Source organism: Tyto alba, unplaced genomic scaffold (genome assembly GCF_018691265.1).
Source record: "Tyto alba isolate M040663 unplaced genomic scaffold, T.alba_DEE_v4.0 Super-Scaffold_13, whole genome shotgun sequence".
NCBI lineage: Eukaryota > Metazoa > Chordata > Aves > Strigiformes > Tytonidae > Tyto > Tyto alba.
Genome location: NW_024881275.1, coordinates 40,976,100 through 40,990,206, shown reverse-complemented (window position 1 = coordinate 40,990,206; position 14,107 = coordinate 40,976,100). Strand labels below are relative to the sequence as shown.

Sequence of the window (14,107 nt, the reverse complement as noted above, 5' to 3'; positions counted from 1 at the left end):
TCTAGAAGCTGTCATATCTCTTCTTAATTTAATGTACTCGTTATTTCTACTATACTCTGGCTTTGCTTTTGCTGTTCAGTTCATTATCCAAGCACAACTGCTTGGATACAACTGCTGAACAACTGCTTCTTACAGCGGCGAAGTCAGCAGTTACAGGTGCGGAGGCAGCAAGCGCAAGGTGTGCTGATGAGGTGCCACAGCCCCTCGGCCAGTGCCAGCCGAGGACAGCGAGGGGCTGCCGGAGCTCACGGGCACCGAGAGGGCAACACCAAGGTTACACCGGCACGCCCAACAAACAGGACGGGGTTTGAAACGCAGTGAGGAAGTACACACCAGTGCATCCAAATTTATCTCCCAACGCTAGCTCAACTTGGAGCTAATTCAATTTATTTAAGACCGCAGGGCGCATGCTCCCGATGGGGCCTGGCTGCCGGCTCAGGGCCGCCAGAGAACGCACCATCCGCCTGTGACGGCGACGGGGAGCACCTGCGACCTCCGGGCCGGAGGGGGGCGCTGTCTCACCGCCCGGGGCCCGCCCCTCCGCCCTGGACGCCGGCGTGCGGCGGCGGCGACGCGCGGGCGGGCGGCAGAGGCGGAAGCGGCCGGGCGCGGCCATGGCGGCGGGCATGGGGCAGCAGTGGGTGCTGGTGGAGATGGTGCAGGCTTTCTACGAGGTGCGTTCTCGGCGGTGCGCGCCCGGGGCGCTGTCCGAGGGCCGGCGCGGGGCGGTTTGGGGAGGGCCGGGCGCTTGGCACCCAGCACCCGCCGCCGGGGTTGGGGAGGTTTGGGGCGGGCGGGCGGGCGGGCGGGCGAGCGAGCACGCACCCCGGCGCCCCGTGGCTGTGGGAGTTCGGGTGGCGGGTGTGAGGGCGCCCTGTCCCTGGGCCGCTGATTTCGGCGCGGGGAGCGGGAACGCAGAGCTGGGCCTGCCCGGGGCGGGTCACCGGTGAGCCTCGCTGGGCGGCGGCGGGAATGGGGCGGCGGCCCGCCGGGCGGTGCCGTGTCGTGCCGCCTCCGAACCGGGAGCTGCCTGTCCACTCCCGGAACCCTGGGTGTTTGTACGCGCACCGTATATATACAGTAGAAGAAGAGATGCATGCGGTGACGTTTTTTTCTCTATTTAGGTTTATAAAGCTATGTTTAAGGTGCGATCCAGAGCGTTAAAACCTTGATAAGATTCTTTGCGTATGAAATCAGGATTTGCAACTTAAAAGGGTTGTTTACCAAGGAAGAAAAAGCTTTTAAATGTATATGCTAGAGTTCTTTCCTGGAGGGGGTCAGCACGTCATGTTTGTATCCAGTCTTTGTTTCATGATATTAAAAAGGATGTCCTGATGATAGGCAGTGTTCTTGTATTAACAGTCTGTATCCCTCCCTTTCTCTGGCAGAGGTTGTTAGCTTTTTAACAATTTATACTAGATTTTGCCATACAAATATAGAAGTGCTTGGCTGCTGAAGCTGGTAGCACAGTCTGATACACTGAATTGAGGATAATTATAGGCACTGAAAATCATGGGGAGGTAGTTTGTGTGGACCTCTACTGCTACTGTAATATCTGTTCTTTAGATGTCATGGTGTACATATGTATTCTTATATTTGGTGAACTGAAAAGTACTCTGCAAATGATCAATTCTTTATTTGCAGGTTAAAGTGCCATAGGACTCCTTAATGCTTTTAAAAACTTGGGCTCAGTTTCCTTCAGTTTCTGGAGGCTCTACTTCCTTTGTTGGCAGGTCAGATCCTGACAGAAAACATTGAGCTCTTCCACTGAATTGAAGAGGGAGTACACTAGTGTGTGTGCACTCTGAGTCTTTAAAAATAGCGGACATCCACAGTGGACACGAGCCTTTCTGAAATGGAATAACTAAACCCATCATTAAAACTAGGTGTCAGATGCTGATGCCATAACGCCACATCTACTTTAAACTAGCTGTGCTGCCACAGGAGACTGACTTTTCTCTCTCCAAGCATCCAAAGAGGCTAACTTTAACTTGGATCAAACTTTCAGAACTCTTTGTTCTGGTTTGGTTTATTTCTTCCTAAATAGTGTGTCCACACAAGACAGCAAATGACACAGGAGCAAAACTGCTTCTGGTGACTGTGTTGGGTTATACCTGCTCAGAGCGCCTGTGAAACTAACAAAAATAGGCTATGAGGAGAGGATTAGGTTTCTTTATAAATAATAGTAGCTGTCTCTGCTGGTGGACTGTTAAATTGTAGGAATGTAGGGTTGAAGTGGGCATGTATAGAAGACTCACACCAAGCTCTCAAGAGGATTCTGCCTATTGTGAAAGCTTTCTGCCTTCACAGACACAGGTGCGACCCATACAGCTTACCTGCCTTTATTCTCAATATTGAATTTATGTGCATGTGTGGTACTAAAACTGCTTAGCAATTTTGAGTGTTCCTTCTTTATTAACAACAGAATAAATGAATTCAAACTGAAGCTAGCAGCCGCAAGGAATAGTTGCAAAGCAATCCACTTTGATACAATTATAATTTTCACTGGTTTAGAAATAGATATCAACTGATGATCGGCATTTTTTTTTTTCTGAGTGTACTAATAGAGACAAAACTGTTGCACAGTGTCACACTGATTCAAATAGAATACTGTTAGGCTAATTTTTGTGCTTTTATCTTCAGGCTCCTGCTTACCATCTCATTTTGGAAGGAATTCTGATTCTATGGATAATCAGACTTCTTTTCTCCAAGACATATAAGCTTCAAGAGCGATCTGATCTAACGCCTAAGGTATAGTGGAAAAATGTTTTTCTTTAGAGAAACAAGTTGTAGCTATTGATATACTTAGCTGTTGAATGACTGCTGCGTTGCAAATTGTGCTGGTTTTTCGTAGGATTTTGAAGGGTAAGCTTACTTTAGACTAAGAAGCTGATTATTGTTTAAATGCTTCAGTTCGTGCTTTTAAAGTAGTACTGTGTTTGAGAGTCTGAGAAATATAAAAGATGTGACCATGACTGCTAAGCTATGAAAAGCTGGCATTAGCTCTACTCAATGAATGGCTTTGTTTTAAAAATGGAAGCCATACTAATAAAACCCTGCCAAACAAAGTGAACTGTAAGAGTGTAGAGAGTAGGAAAATGATCAATCTTTACATGTGGTATCTGTAGGTAATAACTTTGAGAGTTTACAGTGCAAAGAGGATTCCAGAAAACTTTGTAGTTTAGCAGCAGCTTTCTTCTTTTGAGATGTAGTTGTCTCAAAAAAAAAAAAAAAAAAAGCTGTAATTTTTTGTGAAGGCAGCAGAGTTTCTTCCTGACTTCTGACTGGAGACTGTCAGGAACGAGTAGAGTTCGTTCTGGAGGTGTCCCTGACTAGTTTGTCTGAGATATGGTCTGTAATTCAGCTCGCTGCATAATGTCAGAGGATGCCATTCAGTATATTCAAAGGATGATTGGATGCAGTCTTTGAATGTGAAAATTGTGAGGTGAACAAGGACGCACTAATTTTTCTCGGTCAAAAATAAACTGTAGTGATGTATTGCAATGTGACAACCAGCTTGTATATGTTGAGGGTTGATCTGAATGGTCTGAAGTCCCATATAACAAACAGGCTTTGTTTGCTAGAGCTTCGGAGGAATGGTATCCTTTATAAATGGGCTAAAACGCTGGAATTTCTTTGTGGTACTGAGGAATGTTAGTGAAACAGATTTACGGATATTTTACCTTGTCATTCCCATCTGTATCGCGTACTTGCAAACTTTTTGATCTTATTCTCACTAACGATACATGTTAAGCATGTGGGCTCAATGTAATGCATCAGTGAATGCACTGTACAGGATGCAGGGAATATAAGCAGAAGGCTGTAAATATGAGCAAATCTGCAGGCAGTGTCCTCTTCCAAGCAGTACTTACTAAACAAGCTTAGAGTATTCTAGGGAACACTTTTAATATATCTTTGTCGGAGGCATTTAATATTGAAGGCAAGAAGTGAGCTGAGCAGGAATCAAGAAAGGCCAATTCAGTTTTGTGCTTGGAAGGGTTTGAACTGATCCTGGAATTATTTCTGAAGTTTGCTGCCTTTGATAGGAATACAGAGGAGGAGTAAGCACAAAGGGAAGTCCAGTGTGGTGAAGTGCTGAATGCTCAGATCATCCAGGAAGACATGCTGCAGCTTTAAAGCAGACCCTTATTGTCAGTTCAGAAACTATGATAGTTCCATTTGATAGAACATGAGAGTTTTCCTGTATCAGATGGTTCTGAACTGTGGTATTTTGGAGGACAACTTTTTTTTTCTTTTGGAAGACTCATTCTCTGCAGTAGGTGCTGGGAATAGGCTCTTTGCTACTCTTGTATAATTAGTGACCTGAGGAAGCTGAAACCTATCTCTGCCTTACAGAGGAAGGGTTACACTTAGATATTTCTATGTGCATCTTGAATGCTACCATCCAGTTGCAGGTCATCTCCTTCATTCACTGACAGACCGTTTTGCTGAAGCTGAGGTGTTTAAGAAAGTGCTCAGACAAATCTAGAACAGTGGTGTGTGGGGAGGAGAATTGTTCTGTATCATCTTAACGGGGGGCAATGAGCAATTGGGAGTTTGCATGTGTAGCTGGTCTGCTGCAGCTCAGTGGAAGTAGGGGTTTAGAAGGAGGTCAGAAAGGGGAAAAAACATTTGGAAATGGCTCATGCTTAATAACAATCCTACTTTTGCAGGATGACAGTAATAAAGTTTACTGGCAGGACAACAGGGGCAGGCTTTCTGAAGAATAGAAACATGCAAATAAGTTATTGCTGTGATACTTCTGATGAGATTTATACAAACTTTACTGAGCTTGAGGGGTGGAAAGGAATGTGTATACTAGCAAAAATCCAAAATAATCAAGAATTGCATTGTATAGATACTGGATACATTGATTCCAAGTTGCAAGGCACAGAGAAAAAAGTTTGCACAGTGCTAAGAGCTGTCTTACACAAAGGGTTTAACTTGAGATGTTAAAGACATCAACACCTCTAGCTTTCTGTTACATGTATCTTGTTGGCAAAAAGAATGGTACAGGGGAATGCTCTTTCATCTGATGGTATGTTTGGGTTGTCTGACAATGAAGGAGATTTAAGTTAGTCTAAGAGGCTTTGCCATGGACCTTTGAAGATGGAAGCAGTGTTTTCCATAGGAATAACTGTATTTGGAAAGGAAAGTCTTGTCTACAGGTAGTTTATTGAAAGTAGGCATAAATACAACAGTGAAGTGAAAGTGTCAGTAAGCCTTCTACAGCTGGAGAACTTAAGCAGACTGATAGATCAGAGGCATGGAGTGGTTTAATCTCTTTTCCTATAATGTAGGTAATTGCTGTGAAAAGAGCTTATTTATTTTATGTAGGGGAATAGCTGTGTGGAGGAAACCACCCCACCTTAATCTTCACTAAAAATCCACAGAGAGTTGACACTGGTCTGTGTTGTGGGTTTAGCCCATCAGGCAGCTAAACACCGCACAGCTGCTTGCTCACTTTCTCCCCCCGTGGGACAGGGGAAGAGGAGAGGAAGAGCAAAAGCAAGAAAACTTGTGAGGGAAGATAAAGTTGTATAATAAGCAAAGGAGGAGTGGAAGAAGAGAGAAACAAGACAAGTGATGTGAAGGCAATTGCTCACCATCACCCATGGGTGCACCAATACCCATCCAGTTCACAAGCAAAGTTGGCTAACTTTCCTAAACTCCCTCTTTTCTCTTTTATTGCTGAGCGTGTCATTATATGGTATGGAATATCTGCTTGGTTTGAGTCATCTGCCTCCTTGTGTCCCCTCCCAACCTCTCATGCACCACCCAGAGTATTCACTGTGGGGGCAGAATAAGAAACAGAAGGCCTTGACACTGTGCAAACACTGTGCAGCAGCACCTACAACATTAGTGTTATCAGCATTGTTTTGGTCACAGATCTAAAACACAGCACTACCTGAGCTGCTAAGAAGAAAATTAACACCATCTCAGTCTGAAGCAGTACAGTCTGTTTCATACAATATGGGATTCCACGCAGCTAGGCTTCTGTGTGTATGTTGAGCTGCGTGTAGTAACGTGCCAGCTGTTTAGCAAGGAAACTGCTGACTTGCTTTCTGATTTGTTCTAGTTTGATTCATGCTGTGGTGTCTAGTCTTTACCACACCAGAAAAAAGTACTAGGTTGCTCAGGTACAGTCACTAGAAGTAGGCCAGCTCAGGTGATAGAGCTCAGGCTACCTTTATGTCAGCCACTCAAGTAATGATACTTGGAGTTTCTCTGTGAATTATGTTTGGGGATGCTGCCAGAGCAGAGCTGGCTCTGTGTAGTAGATATTAGTGAAGAATACCACTATTGCTCAGCCATCTTGATGTGATCTGTCAGGACCAGTCTGTCCTGGAGAACCAGGGGTAGATGATACATTATGCAATCTAGTGCACTTAGGAATCACACTTCTAAAACAGTGAAGAAATCCACCCCGAAGGTGACTTCTGGGTTTAGTCAGTTGTGCAAGCACACTATGAAATCCAGTGCAGAAATCAGCTTTCAGCTGTCTGTCATCCTATAATAACAGTGTTTGTAGGTAATCTTATTGGTCCTACTTCAAAATAATGAAATCTCCCAAGTCTCTAACTAGAAAGATGGAGTACTTCTCTGTGACTGTAAGCTCCTGATAGTTTTGGATTTTGAGAAGTAGTAAGTCTGTGGCCAGACAGGTGCCAGACATACAGATTCTTATGGGCTTTTTACCCAAAATAAAATCTATAGGAGAGCAGCAAAATGCCACTGAGGACTGGAGTGGGCTGTGGAAGATTGCATGGCATTTCACTACAAGGTCCTCTGCAGGCAGCAACCATTTCTGTGAATGGACGGTGCCCTCCACATGTATGTGACTTTCACTCGGCAGTAAATGATACTGAGCTTTTACTCAAAATCCCTGATATCCTGCTAGGAACCATGTCTTACCACTTGTGGGTGGGAGAAATAGTTGTTTTCTTTGCTTTTAGAATTTTCACTGCAGTAGTTGCATGGGAACAGTTTTATTAGAGCAATATTAGTCAGGAGCCTGAAAAGTTAATGTTAAAAATAAATGTCATAGCTGAGAAATACTGTAGGACATAAGAGCTTTCTCTTGCAGGAACAGCATTCAGAGATTAATCAGATGTTGTTCTACAGGGGAGAGCAGATATAGTCTGTTCTTGTAAAGGTTTTCAGTCATTCTGAGCAAGACTCCCTATTTAGGTAAAGGTTCTCTTAAGTATTAGCGTAGTTTGAAAGAGAGAAATGCCTGATTAGCATGCCCATTGTTTGTGCCAGTTTATGCCATGCTGATACATGATTCTATAAATACCATTAAACTAAAGACCTGTTATTTGGGGACCAGCAAATACAAAAGTATTATTAATCTTTGGATACTGACACAGATGCACGTATGACACTGTTTCAGAACACTAGTGCTAGCAAAGAACTGTCTTCATAAGCATAATTGCTACAAGGCATACTTAAATAATTTGAATTGGATGTGTTTGCACCCAAATATGTCCCTTACCTAAGGTATCTGGCATTTAAAAAGTAAAAACCACAACCAACAAAATACAATGACCCAAACCCATTTTATTTATATTTATGTATGTGTATATTGTCCTGGGTTTGAGTGAGTGGTGGGTTTTTTTGGTGGCAGGGGAGGGGGCTATCGGGGCGGCCCCTTGTGAGAAGCTTCTCGAAGCTCCTCCAGCTCCAAGTCAGCTCCACCTCTGCACCAAGGCCGAGCCCATCAGCTGCGCCTCTGCAGTAACGTATTTAAGAAGGGACGTGGTGAGGAGCAGTGGGACTTGTGAGGAGGAGTTGCTGCAGCTGCGTGAACACCAAGGTCAGTGGAGGAATGGAGGAAGAAAGGAGGGGGGAGGTGTGGTGGAGCAGAGACCCCCCTGTATCCTGTGGTGAGACGGCAGGGCGGCCCCCTCTGCCACCCAAGGAGATCTACGGTGGAGCAGACATTGATTTATGGCCTGTGTTTTTTGCCTGGGTGATCAATGTGCTGTGCCCGAAGAAGGCCGGGGTCTTGTGGGAAAAGGCAGCCCCACTGCTGTAATTCAGTGCTGGGAGGATTGCAGCATGCGGGGGAGTCCCACGCCGGAGCAGCTCGGGAAGGGCTGCAGCCTGTGGGAGGGAATCCAGTTGAAGAGAAGTTTGTGGAGGACTGTCTCCTGTGAGGGGGACCACGTTGGAGCAGGTGGAAGAAGTTCCAGAAGCTCCCCCCACCGAAGATAAAGGAAGCAGCAGCGCTGACTGCACCCCCCCCATTCCCTGCCCCTGTGCAACTGGGGGGAGGAGGTAGAGATATCGGGAACAGAGCTGAGCCCGGGAAGAAGGGAGGGGTGGGGGGGAAGGTGTTCTTAAGACGTGGCAATGCTTCTCACTGTCCTACTCTGTTAAGTGCTGTTGCTAGTGTCTGTAATAAATGTATGTTATTTTTTTCTTTTGCTAACAAGTCTGCCTTTTGCCCGTGACCATAATGGGTGATTTGACCCCACCCGGTCCTATCTCGAATCCCAAGTCTGGCTCATTTGTCCCTTCTCATTACTGGGAGAGAAGGGATGTGTGAGTAGCTGCGTGGTGCTCAGTTGTCCTCTGAGCTGAAACCATGACATATATATAAGTATATTTTAAAAGTTTATATATATATGCACAAATGTATAAATAAGTGTGTATATTATAATTTGTAAGATACATATGTATAAACATTTTACATCTTATATTTTTGTGTGTCTTGTATATTAGTCATAAAATTAAAATGTATACATTTTATTTTGATGGTAATATTTTCTTTAACAACTATGTTTATATAAATTTAAAAGAATTATAAAAGGGAAAGAGGAAGAGCTAAGAGATAAGTTCACTTACATTACAGCCCAAAATGGTGGAAATTGAAAGTTTTGAGTTTGTTCTTTTCATCAAGTGGATATTTTCAGTACAGTGAACTGAGGAAAAATAAGTGAATCAGCTGTATATTGAGGATGTTACATTGTGAAGTAAGATCTGGTTTCTATATATGTTTGGAAATTAACGTTTTTATTGTTGATACTGGTCTGAAATTTGGTGCCTATTTAGGAGGTAGGAGATAAAGGTGGTGTTTTGAATGTGGAGTCACTGTGTGAAAATCTGATTCTGCTCTGTCTTTGATCAGAGGGAGATGGTCATGTTTACCCCAAAAGGTCAGCAGGACAGAGCAGTGTACTGATGTATTTGGTGGATGGAAGGAGGAAGGGGTATGGACTGTCTCATCTTCAGTGTGGATAGCCATTTGAGATGGATATTCATTTTAATCACCACTATCTCCAATCCTCCACCATAATAAAGGAGCTTTTATCACAGTAGCTTTAGGAAAACTACTGCCTGTGTTAAGTACACATGGAAATAGAAGACATAAGATGTGAAGATGTAGTTGTTTGTCATTTGTGTTCCTATGTCCATCAAAAACAAAACACCATGTAAAAGATGAGGAGAAGGAATGTGAGCTAGAATTAGTGAAACAGTGTTGTTTGAAATGAGTATTAGTCTTCCCCTGTATATTTTATTTTGTGTTAAGGAAGAAGCCAGCATCTTTCCACATCTCATAAGTGGCTTGTCACCTATGCTGTTAGTTTTTGTGCTGCAAACATTTCAAAGGGAAGAGTGGAAACTTCTTACAACTTGGTGTGAATGGGGGAGAGAAGTACTAATTAGGAGTTGCTCATTATGTTCACAAATCTCAATTGCAATTGTATTATGCTAATTTATTGTTGTTATGGTGTGCTTCTGTAAATACTGTGTTGTATAACAGCTGTTCAAATGTTCTTTGTGTGCAGGTCTTAAACAGAAGAAACACCATGCTTCCCAAATCCTTCCCCTTTAGGGATTTGATGTCATCTAATGCTTTTCTTACTTATCCTTCCATAACTGACAATCTGCACCACTTCTGACCTGATTTATTCTGCTTCCTAATTAAAACAAAAAACAAGAACCAAAACAAGAAACCCCATGGCCATGTGCTCTAAAATGAACACAAAACTGTTGATGCAAGCTTCACTGTACATCAGGGATTTGGGGCCTTTTGACACCAACTGTTGTAGGAGCAGAATGAAGGGTGCATGAGTATACATTCTGCTTTCTGATTTTTAGAAGTCTTTCTGAAGTCTTATGAAAAGGTATGAGAGAGTCCCGGGCAACTGTAACTCAGGATATGGTTTTCCAGTAGTGTCAGCCAATCTAGGTTGGGATTGCTTTGTTGTGGACTCTAGTTTAGCTTCATATCCATCCTGCTTTTGCTGAGTTAGTTTTCATCTGGATCATTTTTCTGAACAAGGTTATTGTCTGGTTTTGTAATTGCCTGTGCCAGCACAAGGAACAGGAATGAATTTGTGGGTGGGAGAGGACTACACTGTAGCAGCTACTGACTTGCAGTGCTGTGGGTCAGCATACGTAGTGTTAAATTGTCTTTGATATTTTTTTTCAAATAGCAAAATGGTATAGAGATACACACTAATACATGTTCTAAGACAAGGATGGAATTGCCACTTTCTGTCTTGGATCAATGGAGTTTAGCATTCAGGGTTATGATTGTGGTTCCACTCTGAAATTTACCTGAATTTGGGCACTAATTTTCCACTGTTTTGGTACTGTGTTACATGTTAATCTTTATAGGGTATATCACCTGGTAATCTTCTCCCATGAGGTTCTTGAGGTATTTGCTGAGTCATGTCAAACATGAGATTTGATAATAGAATGCAGTAATGAATAGTAGTCAATATTTATACAGCTTAATTTATTATTATTCTGTTCTCTGATGCTCAGTTAGCCATTTGGATTTTTTTAACTGAAGCATTAAATCTGCTATTTGGCATGCTATGAATGGCACTAGTACAGGGTAAATTAATAGAACCCCCTACTTTAATGCTTTCTTTAATGTGTGGAACAGCATTTCAAGGCACACATAACTGCATGCCATGTTCCACCTGGTGTCTGTCCTATGGTGGCTAAAGAAACTAAGCACTTTTCCTAGCGTAAGTGTAGCCACTTCAAAATATTGAATATCTTCAATTCTGTTGTACATATTAACAGCATTTTATTTCCTTTAAAATATATGCCCCATGGGTTAAATTTCAGTAAGAAATCTAACATGAGAAAGTTAAATAAAAAGGTATTTAAAATACATCTGCAGTATATTAGAAACAATATGCTCACATAAAAAGGATCTTTTTTGAAAAACAGGCCTACTGAAATTTCCATTTGTGTTTTGAAATAGACCTTTTTGGAACTCCTGGGATATTAATTAGTACTCTGGAAATACAAGTTTTTCATTAGCTTAGTGAAAGGAAAGTGATGAAAATGCAGATGACTAATTGTATTGTTGTATGTAGTTTCCTTTTGATTGTTTCATATCTTAATGTGTTTTTGTATTTTGAAAGCTGTTAAAAGTGTATTTGGAAAAAATAAAAATGCAAAAAGGTATTGCTGGTGTGTTTTCAAAAATTGATTGTGGAGTTTTTATTTTGCTGTTGAAATAAGTGGCCTTAAATATTTTACTGCTTTTTGAAATAATAGAGAAATACAAACCCATTTTAGACATACCATTCAAAGTTAGTATGTTAACAAATATGTTATTAGGTATGTCTTGCTGCACTAGTAAATAGTTCTCTGGGAAAGTTCTGCTTGTGATGATTTTGGTGATTTGTCTGAGTGGTTGCTAATTTATGTGAAACTAGTCTAATGCACCTGTTACGTTGGTCCACTGCATGTCCTTTGGAAAATCATCAAACTGAGGGTTTTGGAATAGTGTAAAACACTTTGAAAATTAATGTGCATTCACTATTCCTCCAGGGTTAGGTGGGGGATGCGTGGTTTAGTAGTTGTTGTTACCATTTCTTGAGCATTTGGCAGTTTTTCTCCATTCTGGCCTGCTCATTTATGTGCTACTTTGCTAAGTATTTTAATTCCACAGTTGCTCAGACAGCACTGTTGAAGACTTCAGAATGTAAAGCGAGGCAACTTATGTTCAATTATTATGTAATTTGTATTTAATTACATAAACTGTAGAGGACAATATTGATAATTAATAGATTGAATGAAACAGTACTGATTAAAATTTGTCAGGGACACCAAGTTAGTACCTCTTTTCTTGATTAACATATCATGAGATCTTTAACACACAGGTACAACTGGACTATCTTTCTTTACATTTCCTTCCTTTTGAAGAACTAAGAGCCCCTCAGCAGAATATCAGTTCTAAGTGTCTCAGAAAGGTGACACATTAGCAAACATCATTTCTCATACAACTATTACCAACTGTTTACTAGTGCATAATGTCTTTTCTAATGGAAATCCTTTTTGAGCAGTATTTCTTTTCTCCTGTTCAGGAAAAAGAAGAGCTGATCGAAGAATGGCAGCCAGAGCCTCTTGTACCTCCTGTACCAGAAGATCACCCAGCTCTCAACTACAACATTGTTTCAGGGTAAACATAACCAAAATAAATTCTGGTTTTTATTTGAACTAAAATACTTGATGTACGTATTATTAAGCTTATTTCTTGCTAAGAATTTCCATATCCTTAAAACCTTTCATAAATGAATTGCATTTTTAGATAGCAGGACTGAATTTGCCACTGAAAAGATGGTCTTGGTTTTGTGATGTTATCAAGACTATCTTATTAAGAAAATATTATTTTAAATGTTGTAATTAATTATTATTATTATTTTAAATATTGCGGGTGGTGGAAGGGACACTTTATCTTTGCCTTTATTGTGGGTCTGTATTGTTTGGTAGTAATTAATTTAATTTTTTCTGAATATGTAGACTTAGACTTGCAAAAGTGGTTTCCACCTTCTGTGTGGGGATTGGTGGGAAATGTATCATCACAAATCACTTCAGAAGAAACTTGATTTTGTGGCGGGACACTTGGCACTTCATGAAAAGCCATTCTTCTTTGGATAATCAGAAGTGGAGATGCTTGATGGCGAAGTTGTTTTGTGAGGAAGTTATGGGCCAGCGTTACTTTCTTGAATGTGACAAGGCTTTTAAAATGTGTGCTGATGTAGGCAGCAGTATTTCAGGAACTGCTTTGAAATTTATTTCCCAGGCTTCAGATTTGTCTATGTCAGTAGCTTTTACAATATAAGCATTCTTAATATCCTTCTAGTGACACTAATAATTTAAAAAAATTTAGTGACAGAGCACAATTACTTGGTGTCGTGGGGAGCTCCATTTTGATGGTTCTGCCACCACGGAAAAGTGTGCCTTAGAAAAGGGATGCCTATTTTAATCAACTGTGATGTGAACAATCCCTCTGTTATTCTTTGGAATTTTGAAACAAGCAGTACTGAGGAGTTAAAAGACGTGTTGGATTTTTTTTAAAAAATCTGAACAGATGTATCTTAGATTGATTCAGAAAATGTTTACATTATTTAGAACTTCCAGTGCTTACAGCTAGGGAATGTATTGTGGCAGAACGTTAATTTGTTGTGGCTGTTAAACTTAATAGTGGCTATGGGGAAAACTTCGTATTTGTCTTGTAGGATTTAAACTGCCAACTAACTACCTTCCCGTAAGTTGCTCAACAGCTATGAGATTGTAACTTGGGCTATAAACTTAACCTACGTTTCAGAATTAATACAGAATTTAAAGTGTCTGGATCCTAACTCCAGCTCAAGAGCATTTCTATTGCCCTTTTAATTAGTATTTTAAAGGAATGCTATTGATGCTAATGAGGTAGTCTTCTTTCAGTGATTTTCATGTATTGATGTTTACTGTGAATGGTGAGTTACATAAATCTTTATCATCTTAGTATGTGGTGGTTTAATGTTGCATATTTGCAGTAATGTGCGGGTAGGGTTTATATAGGCTTATAACCAGTTAGGAAGTATTAAATGTTTCAGTAAAATTTTTGACCCACTGTGTGGGGGAGGCAGGCTTCCTCATTCCTCAATATGCAAGGCAGTTTGTGCCTTATGTTAATACGCTTTGTTCTGCTGAACACTTGCATAATCCCAGTAACATTGCAAAACCAGTAATGGAGAGACTTGTCCAAACAGGAAAAGTGACTGATCGTGAATCAGCAGTGAAGAAGTTACCCATGATGGCTTGGTCACAGTCCAGATATCAGTTACTTCTTGTGATAGCCTTT

At 41.2% G+C, this 14,107-nt stretch overlaps 1 protein-coding gene across 3 annotated transcripts in view; it reads left to right on the top strand.

The window, feature by feature from the left end:
- Positions 1-544: 544 nt before the first annotated feature.
- The window catches only part of SPTLC1 (serine palmitoyltransferase long chain base subunit 1), a 41,223-nt gene continuing 27,660 nt past the window's right edge, over positions 545-14,107 (top strand). For all 3 annotated transcript variants that reach the window (XM_042787772.1, XM_042787773.1, XM_042787774.1), the window contains exons 1-3: positions 545-674; positions 2,644-2,751; positions 12,345-12,439. In XM_042787772.1, the coding sequence (XP_042643706.1) occupies positions 615-674; positions 2,644-2,751; positions 12,345-12,439 (263 nt within the window). In that variant the 5' untranslated portion in view covers positions 545-614. The remainder of the gene's footprint in view (positions 675-2,643; positions 2,752-12,344; positions 12,440-14,107) is intronic.